At 45.6% G+C, this 10629-nt stretch overlaps 1 protein-coding gene across 1 annotated transcript in view; it reads right to left on the reverse strand.

Moving 5' to 3' along the window:
* The window catches only part of LOC131883815 (zinc finger protein 395-like), a 38418-nt gene that overhangs the window by 18829 nt on the left and 8960 nt on the right, over positions 1 to 10629 (reverse strand). Inside the window, exons 3-4 of the mRNA XM_059231394.1 lie at positions 5258 to 5484; positions 693 to 994 (exon numbers count right to left, since the gene is read on the reverse strand). Coding sequence (XP_059087377.1) covers positions 693 to 994; positions 5258 to 5484 — 529 coding nt within the window. The remainder of the gene's footprint in view (positions 1 to 692; positions 995 to 5257; positions 5485 to 10629) is intronic.

The raw sequence follows: 10629 nt of genomic DNA on the forward strand, positions 1-10629 counted from the left end.
TGCACTTTATATTAGTGGCAAAGCGACGGGCGACGACGATGGCAAACCCAGACAAGAACGAAGCTGGAAAGGTTGATGCATTTCCGAGACTGCTGGGTGCTGATTTGGCAAAATCGGCCAACTTCCAGACTAAGGGTCATGTCTCTGCAATCAAACACACAATGTGCGGAGAGAGCAACGCAAATTGTAAAGCTAAGGCATTTCGCAACAAAGATATACTTAGTGGGAACAAGATTATGAGCGTTGCGTTGCACTGGGTTGTGCAAGAATATATTTGGCTAAACTATGTGCATTGCTTCAGGGATTGCGTATTACAGGGACAGAAGAAGGGTCTGATTCATCAAGTGCTACATTTTTAACGTTGATCAATGCATTCTCGAAGCACATTTATATCGGCTTAAGCAAGATGCATGACTTTATCCTGAGGTGCTGGTCTAAATCAATGCATACACAAATTTTTTTTAGGGAAACACTACAAGGAGACTGGCAGACTGGCCCCTCTCAGGTGACAGAATGGCCCCTCTCAGGTGACAGAATGGAACTGATAAATCTCCTCGAGTGGAATATCCATCTAAGACGCGGAGAAAGACTGAAAGACCCTCAATATCCTACATAGATGCTTCACCAATTGGCCCTCTCTGTATGTAGCAAGATGATAGGCCTCGATGGAAGCGACTGGAAACAAAGCTTACCTTCAATCGTTTGTTGGCATCGTCGTAAGGATCCGCAGACGAGGATTGGTCTGAGACGATACCCTCGTCTGACTCCTGATTGGACAGTTGGAGCAAGGCCTCAGCCTCAGTCAAGTTGGGCGTGGATGTCCAGGACGAGCCTAAAGATGAGATCCCGGAACTCGAGGGTGACACCGATCCGTCAATCATGACATTGGCCGCCACCGAGGCCAAATCGGAGAAGTGCGTGGTGAGCGGACTGGCCGCGGAGGCCGCCATGGTCATATTCACTGGGGAGGAACAGGGTGTGGTCATGCGCGAATCTGAAAGTACAAATGACGACGGCTTTAAGAACGTGAATCCAAGGTGGTGCAATCGGTGTTGATGGAGGCACTAATCGCTATTATGACCAGGACATGACGTCAAGAAAGCGGGTATGGTTGAATCCCACCGGCTTTGTGACGTCACTCCCGTCACTCCCGTCACTCGATCCTGTTACTTTCGGCTTTGGCCTTTTCCTCTTTTTCGGTTCTATCTCTCTGTTCCGTGAGCTTTGTGTACGATAAGAGAGAGGACGCACACGCAATGAATGATCCTTAGCATTTCTACCGGTCGTGACTTGTTCTCTCACTCTCGTATTCAGCACCATCTCTGGCCTTAAGACGTTTAAGAATGCTATTTTGGTACGGGCATCATATGGCCTTAGTCGTAAAAAGGCCTCAAGAGTCTTGATGCATGAGGTCGGCAGGCATTCCAGATGCTCAAATCTCAAATGAGATGGCTTGTTTCTCAGGATTTTCGATTCTCGATTGGCAAATGGCAGTAAGGCATGCAATCAATCTAACTCATTCGACAGGAAGAAAATCACGTGAAAGTCAAATTAACCGAGGCTGCCAAGTGAGCACTTAAATGTGTGAGATCTTTCGTTTGGGTTGAGGGAGTAACGTGTCCTTCATCAAAGTACTTCGGGTATGACTTCTTGGCTAGGTTCCAGATTCTGCCCTTCAATTCAATGAATTCCACGCTAAGCTCCATAAAATGTATAAAGTCTGTCGAAAAAGCCAGCCGAATATACTGTAGTCCATTAATACGCTCAACATACCCTCCCCTGTTTTGTTGCCGCCACTAATCAGGATTTTGAAGGGTGTGAAGCCTCAACCAACCCGGGCATGGTGAGTGCATTTAGAATAAACAAAGTAATGGCCACCTTGCCTATGATAAAGGCAGGCCGACGAATAGCAAGTATGTGATTGTGCCGGTGGCTGGTGGCTCAATCTCTCACTTTTGTTCTCCCATCTTGATGTCTAGTACTGAGTGAGAGTGAGAGAGTGTCTTTCAATGTCAGAGTTAGGCCTCGAAGGAGACAGCTGCCAAGTTTGGGGCGGATGGCGGCCAAGAGAGCCGAAAAAAAAGACGTTCAGCTAATCACGAAGAAGACGCTGAGCCAGTGGACAACAACAATTCCGGAGCCAAATTCTTGCATGGAACTTGATCCTTAGGCTCATTGTGAGGCAAGGAGAGAGATGTTTTGCCCTTGCCGTAGGACAAATCGACCTTTTGCGACAAACCGGCAAAACGGCATGGAATTTGTTTTTGAAATGAATGCTCTTGGCCTTTTGGTGGGTGCTTGCAATGTTGCTAAGGTCAATACAAGTAGATGCATTGCTTGCAGCTGGCCTCCTGGTTCTGCAATTCTTAGGGCTGGTCGTGGTTATGTATTGTACTTTGTCCTTTTAGTAACCATCAGAAGAGCTGGGAGTTCAGTCAGGTTTCTCTCTCTCTCTCTCCCTCTTACCGATCTGATGTGCTTCCATTTGGACTGAAAACCCGAAAGTGGCTTTGGGTATCTCTCCAACATTCTTTTCCTGCCTCCAATTTCTCCAATTTCTCGCCATCCTTCCTCTCCTTTTTCTTTCCTTCTCTGCTAATGGAACTTTTTCCTCCAAGGTCAGACAACCCTAGAACTTGGCCCTGATCACGTGACGACCTTCCCATAACTGCTCCTGACTGGCCAGCCTTCGGCCTTTTCTCCTCCTTTTCTTTCTTCTCTCTCCCTGTCTCTCTCCTATCTACCACAACCGGCTCTTCTATTGTCAGCAGCGCTGGTCTTGAAGCAATGGCCTTGCCATGGCTGGTTGGACTCAGCCTTCTTCCTCTTCGTCTCAAGGCCTGAAGCAGCTGTCTTCAGTGGAACCATGGCCTTTGCTTGTGAGCTGGCTCAAAAGTAGAGACTTGAATACGGTTGACGTCCTTGGTATGACTGGCTCTGCCTTTAATGCCTTAGAAAACTGGATAGTCTGAGCCAGGGTGGCATTGAACACGAATGGCCTTGGTGGTCGCTTCCTCGGAAGAGCAGAAGGAAGGCAGGAAGGAACAAGGACAAAGTGGAAGGAAGAAAAATGGCCTCTCAAGTTCAAACAACATGAGTGCAGCCAACTAACCTTCGAACCAATGGACCAATGGAACAATGGACCTTCTTTGCAGATAAAGGTTAAAATAAAAGCATTCCAACTGTGGCATTTTCTTTCAATCAAATAGATACGCTCGTGATTCTCAATGTACGAACAGTATATGCCAGTGCATGAGAGGCCAGCCAGCCCATTCCTTGATATTGCCTTTCCTATTACAATGTTGACCTTGGTTGTGGAGCTGGTCCAGTCAAATAACCCTTCGTAGAGATACTGCGTCGGGACCAGATCCCGCATCAGAAATGATTCCTCTGACCGAAACTAATTTTTCTGCTCGTTATAGTTATGGGGCCATTGAAGTGTACATAAGGGAGTTGTGTGTGTTCGTTTTTGTGTGGTACGTATTCACGACAGTGTGGTCCAGAGTCTGAAGTGAGCAAACAAAAGCAATGTTATCATTCACGAGTTTGAGAGCATATCATCAAGGTCCTAACCAAAAAGCTTCACCAGTCTTATTTCAGACCAGAACAAAGGCCACTGATGGATGAAGCTGAGGCTAAACAGAGTCTGGGACTTACATGGCCTTAGATGAGGGCCTTGTTGGTCTTTCCAGCCTAATTCCACTTGACTGAGCTCTGTTGGCCTCATCCTCAAAGCTCATCTTCGATGAATACGTAGAGCACAATTACGCACAGCACTTCGTACCCATCAACCCACCAACTCAGCACGTGCTGCAATGTACCAACTTCGCATCGTGGTAGTCCTCACTGTCATCAAAGTCATTACCAGCTACATTAAGCCAAAGAGTACCCAAAACTTTTCACATATATCACCGAAGGATACGCATGAAATCCTCATAGTTTCGTTTGCCGTGCGTGGCTTGGAATCTACTCTATCTTTCTTCGAACAATCGTATGCGATGTCTTTGCCTTAAAAGGCACTTAGAAGAGCTTCTCTTTGGCATTTCATACTCAGGATCACTATCCCGAATCTTGCTTGGTTCCAAGGTTCTTGATTTTGGATTTTATTTTCAATCTGTTATTGAGGCAAGCAGTGTGGGAGATTGAAATCCCTTTCCTCTGGAGGGGTAGTGCGTGTTAGCTCCGAGGAGGCTTCTCACAACAAGGCCTTCATCAATCATGTTCGCTTTAAATCCCCCCAACTTTGCATATCTGAATTCGCTCCTCGTACTGTGCTCACATTAAAGAATTAAATTTATGCTCCCTCCACGCCAGAGTTGCCATGTGCGACGCTTTTCGTTGAACAAGGATTTGCAGGCTCTCGTTAAAAGAAAGAGAGTTTGCGCCCAACAATAGCCAAAGTTTGTTGAAGGCGTTACCAAGTTTAATGAAGAAACCCTGAATGGCTCTGAAAGTGCACTCATCGACAGTGTTGTTCCAATGCCCTTCGTAATTGGATTTGATCTCTTAAGGCAGCCTGGCCTGGTCGGCTTGGCAACATGTGGCCAAAAAGTGGGCCCTTCATTCTCCCAGAATGTTGATTTCGCACTAAGCTCAAGCCTCTTCCTCCAAGTTTTTCAGAGTGAATTGGTATTGTTCTTCGAGCAATTGTGTGAGACGTTTCCTTCAACATCTCCACTTTCGTTCACAAAACGACTCAAATGAGATTGAGAGTGGTTGCTGATCAATCCATCCATCCATCCATCCATCCATCTATTCCTCCATATAAGCACAGTGGACCGAGCATACATACATACGTATACAGTATTCCATGTACGTTAGCGTACTATCATGGGCTGTGCGTGGTGTCCACAATCCGCTTGTCTCACACGTGGAATCGTCTCCCATCTCACTACTCACTAGGCGTCCCTGATGCTTGGAAGCTTGGAAGCTTGGCGTTCTCAGATGTGTGGATACTCCACTGTTAGTGGGAAGCCGGGCTCTGACAATGTTGTTCTTGAATCCAATCAGCAGAGGCCCCTCTCCTTACTTATCCCTCTTCCCAGCAATACATTCGCCTCATCACATAAATACACCGCCTACCGGACCCAGCCACTCTCCTGATGGGTCTTTCTTAAGGGTGTGGCAAGCACAAGGCGAGCTTGGCTTTCTTGGAATGGCTCGCCCATGGCAACAGGAAAATAGATCCATCATAGCGATCTTAGTTAGTGTTGTACATCGCTATGTACTAGATGTTCAATCCAAAGTCGAACCTCACCTCTGTTCTCGTGGTTGGCAGACTCCGGATGGTTACCCATGGGGTTGGCTGGGGCCATTTCAAGCCAACGGGGACTGTACGAGAGGTTCATCAGGACCATGGCTGCCGTGCACTCTGACATGATTGGGGTTGTACTTCGGTCATCCGAGCACGAGCTCCACATACCGCTATGAAATTCATCCCCGGAGGAGTCAGATAACGTCTCGGAGCCTCTCCGTTTGCGGCAACTGAAACCCAAGGGAAATAGAGGACGTTATTGGAATGTTATCTTTAAAACCCTTTTAATTCGATTGGCACTATTGATTTCCAGATCTCTTTAAAGTCGACAAGATCATGTTGTACGAATGTTTTAAATGTCAAGCCGCTCAAATGGTCATGTTTGTTTATGAGGGGAGTGACTCCATAAATTCCTGAGTCAAGGGTGATGATGTCTACTCTCCTCCTCCTCCTCGTCCACCTCCACCTCCTCCTTCTCCCTGTCGTCTTCCCTCCGATGTTCACTCTAAACCATAGTGGAAACCAACAACCCAACATTTGAAAAACCTATTTTGCCGATCACTCTCAGCTCACCACTCATTGGCAGGGTGCTTTGGGGGATATTGCAATTTACTTGCCTGATTGGCAGCTCCTATGATCTTTTGACATTTTCCCCTCAACTCTCGATATCTCGCCCATGACAAGAAGAGACGGACCAATATTTTCCGCTCTCTCTCTTTGCCTCCCTTTGCCTTGCTCCGCTCAGAATTCATCCGAATTAAATCATCTTCGGTTCGTACTTTAGTCGTTGCGTACTTGCTTTTGTTGCTCTCGTTCAGAATTAATTGCCATGAGTGGGATGCAAGCCTGTTAGAAGACTCAAGTTGCTTCTTTTCAGACTGGCTATGTCCAACATCAGTACGTACATTTAGGGTACCCCAACCGCAGGAGCTCGAGGTCTCCACGATACGCACCATGGCACCATGGATGTAGTAAACTACTAATGTGTTCATCTGCAAATTTCATTGCTGCCTACTCATCATCGTATCCACCCACTAATCTCAGTCGGAGCCCGGTCCTTAAAGATCTTTTTCCTTGACGAGGAGAGAGAGAGAGAGAGATGCCGTGGCCCCAAGAAAGAACACACTAATCATGAACATGTACCAGACAATCAGCTTAAATGGCAAACCAAGGCCTTATTTAAATGCAAAATCAATTCCTTACTCGGCATGGCGTCCCTGAAATGTCAGATTACGTAACCGGTCTTCCTCGTGTGTTTATTTACATACTGCCCGGCCGGTGTAAATCTAAACAACTCACTGATCCACGTTGGAACTTTGGACGCCTATCAGGTCTTGATAAGCAGACGTCCTTTCCTATGCTAACTGTTGCAATTACGACATCAGAGGTAAGGCCAAGAATAATATCCCGAGCTCCAATCACGGCCGAAACTACCCCATTGCAATTTATAGGCTCGCCGTGGCCCGTCGAGATAATCCTTATTACGCATTATTCGAATGGTTCTGCATTGGGACTGGCCGAAACAGGTTTGAGTATGGTTCCCTCGGTTTATTTACCACCTGGGATCGAATGTCATTCGGGGATTCTACCACAGCTATAACATGGGACAATAAACGTACCCCGTGTTGGTGGGCAATGCCATTATGTAAGTATCCATTTGATTGACAGAGCTAAGATCTTCTAACTCTTCTCGTTAAACATACCTTTACGCCTTTTATCTTAACAGGGATCACTCAAGGTTACGTACTTGAACCTCCACGTAAGTGTGCAAGTATGCACAGGAATGCAAAAGTACAACCAGATCCAGACTAACAATTTATTGAGCCATTTATCCTCGTGTCACTTAGGTGCACACACCTGGTGATCATGAGGTGTTATTAGTAGACACAGAATGGATCTCATTGTTCCTTGTCAATGAGTGCGTATTCTCGGTCAACCCACGCGCAATCTCCAATGATCTTATTCTACAATGCAACGAACGTCCAAAATTGGCTCGAGTCACTTGAAATCAAGCCATTCAAGAGCCTCTAATCCGCCTAGAGAATCCATTTAAATGACTATCAATTCTCTTTGTTCTTCTATTCTTGGGAGGCCTCTCAGGAAACGATCTTATTTGTTGCCCTTGCGTTTTTTGCCGAGTACCTAATCTGTACATGACCGACTCGAAGTTTTGCATCGAAAAAAAGCGACATCGGGTCCCTAATGCCGAGTGATCAATCCAATGTAATTGCAAGGCGGGCATCCTGTCCTCGATTTGAGGCGCATACATTTCAATACGAGCCAGATACACCAACAATCAGGCCTCGTAAATCTCGCATCGAATGTAGACTTGCTATGATTATAGGTGGTTTGACGTCAAACCCCCCGCGGGCTGGCCGACGAGTCAGGCCTCATGGATAAAATATAGCCAATATTTGCACTGGTTGAGAAAACGCGGAAGAAAGACGCTAAACGCTATTAAGAGCTTCACCAACTTTCAGTGTTTCCTTCAGCTTATTTGTTTTTTTCAACATCCTCGGATGCCTTTTTGTGTGACGGGAAGTTCAGACAAATCCAGCAAACCAAGGCAACAAATTCGGAAGTCAACTCTTTGAATCATCCTGGATTGTCCCAAAGTTTAGCGCAGTCAGTCAGTCAGTCATCAGAGAACAACGAAATCGTATTTTTTCCACCTATCAAAGCAGAAAGTGGCCGTAAAGTCGACTCTCAGAAAACCCTCGAAACTCTACATGGTTAAAAGACTTTATTGTCACCCTCTGATGATGCAAGCAGAATTTTGTATCTCTAGATTTTTCATGGACAGTAATTAAAATCCTTTTTGCTCGAAGCTGTCAATTTAGGTCGGACTGAGGTTCATTAATTACGGTTGTGCAAAATTAAAACACACACAAAAAGTGGCAGCACTTTAGGCATGGCCATTCTGTGGTTCAAAAGAGAGCTGTTTTCACAGTTATCCATCTTCATGATGCCATCCTTGCCATCATAGCTTACGTCTCGTGAATGGTTTGCTCGCTGGTCGCCTTGCTTAGGAGAAGAGTGAAAGTTTAATTGCTCTGTCTTTCCAAGGTTTTTTTTCTTTAGTTTTCTTTCTCTCTCCGGGTGAAATAATTTGACATGATTGGACTTCCAAATTCTGAGAGCAGGATGGCAAAGCTTGAACGAATTCAATCCAAACGAGTCTATCCCAAGTTCGTTTTTGGCACGTGAGTGTATGATGCTTTTATAGTCAGTAGACAAGGCTCATAAAACAGCCCCCTTCATCCCTGACCGGCCTTATCTGCCAATCCAATCCGTAGTATGGTTATTGACCATCCTCCACGGGATACTGAATGCTATTTATGCATAACTAGCATCCTCCTTCTCCTTCTTCTTCATCTTTGACTTTACCACCATACCGAGATGCTGAATGGGCCAAAGTTGCTCGCTGTTCTTTAAATCGACTTGGCTAGCTAACAACAACAGCCCTAACACCACCACCACCAACAACAACGATAATGCTAGAGCAACGCCAACCGGGTGTTTTTTGTGTCCTATCGACATTACTCTCAGAACATACTCGTAAAAGGGCCGGTTTTTAAAGGCAGTTTGTTCGCTGCTACCGTCAAGAAGCACTAAGCCCAAGTCAGTAAGAGATGAAGTAAAAAAATCGCAGTTCCGAAACGTCCGTTGTTCGTTCGTACGTACCTCTGTCTGTAGATATGTACTGCTCAGAGCAAGAGGGGAACAAGATGGAGCCTCCTACCCTCAAATGATTTTGAATTTCGGTGTTATGGGCATGAAACTATGGTAATGGAGTGCGAAGGCCTGAAGCCAGGCGGTCCAAGACGAAGTTGACAGCGTTATAGCCACAAAATGATCATCAGTAGAGTACTCCATTCAAGAGAGACGTCACTTGAGGGTAGGGGTTTGACACAAAACGACCGACGGAGGAATTCCTTCTCCAATTCTAGGCGCTCCATCATCACGACCGTAAAGTTGTATGTTTGCCGTGTTTGAGTGTACATACGTAGTGCCAGAATGTAGGCATAGGAGGCAAAACGGGAGGCGTTGGGGTATGTTGTGATGCCGATTCTTTTTCTTTAATTTTTTTTTTATTTTCAAGGTCTCCAAGGCATATTAGGGACAACTAATTACAAAGAGTGCCTGCCACAAATCTCTTTAACGCCCCTGCTTTCTCTGCGATTCTCATTTGTTAATCCCAGATAGTCTGTATGTACAAAAGCAAAGCCATTAACAGCTCCAGCAACAGAGGGAAGAAAAAAAAATATGAAATGGCCAAGATGAACAAACACCTCCCATTGTTCTGCTTGCATTCAATCTCATTTCATGCATGAGCCATCCGCTCCATCAAATCAAATCCCCAATCTTGTATGTCCAATTCGGCTCCAAAATTATGAGTCTGCACTCAACAATGTAGTACATGCGTTGCAGAGCCCCCAACGCGATGAGCTCTGATTCAGCAAAATGAGAATTTGATGCCTGCACGCAAGTCAGCCAACCAACCGACCAAAGAATCATGAAATAACACCGAATGACTGAATGAGGTTATACTTCTGGCCACTGTACGTACGTATGTCCGCACCAAGGAGCAACGTACTCATACGCATGTACAAGTCGTACTTTCTGAGTGACGTTCCTGAGCAAAATTCAATAAGAGTTCCAGTTGAATGCAAAATGCAGTGACCACCTCAAATGAAGAACCGCGCAATGCCCTTTAATGGCACAGCACTGCCAATCAAAGGGGCTGCTTGTTATCTGTCATGCTCCGGGTAGAAACGGACACTCTTGAACAGTGGAGTAGCATTCAATACTCCAGACCTCGGCAGATCGCACATCGCACCCAGCTAGCCACAAGTAGCTCAGTTGGGTCACCTTCAATGACTTCAATTTATGGCCGTATATAGGTATGTACGTAATAGATCTTGAAAGCGATTGCAGCAGTCAGTGGAACTGTCTTGTTCTTCCCTTCGTCCTTGTTACCAAAGTTGGAATATTGCACTTCTTTGAAGGATTCTCTTGGCAAGCTTTTGACTGAAAATGGATATGACAAGAGAACAGATAGTATCAGTTGGTCCTTCTGAAGTCTTCGTTCCCGTTAGATGTTAATTAGTATGCAATAAATCATACATCAGCCCCTAGATATGTTCTGCTTGAAATCCTTCCCACACTCCAAGTGTTTCTTCGGCATGGGTGTATGTACTAAGTAGGTTTGTTACGGAATACGACGTACGTAAACCCGTGAAAGCGCTTCGTTTTCGATCCACCCTGTTGTGTTCCAGAGAATGCTTCGCGAGCAATGTCAATATGATGAATAATGGCTTCAAAATTGAGGTAGTCCGAGTGGAATCACGACAGCTTGGATGTACTCCCCCCCA

This window comes from Tigriopus californicus, chromosome 7 (assembly GCF_007210705.1).
Source record: "Tigriopus californicus strain San Diego chromosome 7, Tcal_SD_v2.1, whole genome shotgun sequence".
Taxonomy (NCBI): domain Eukaryota; kingdom Metazoa; phylum Arthropoda; class Copepoda; order Harpacticoida; family Harpacticidae; genus Tigriopus; species Tigriopus californicus.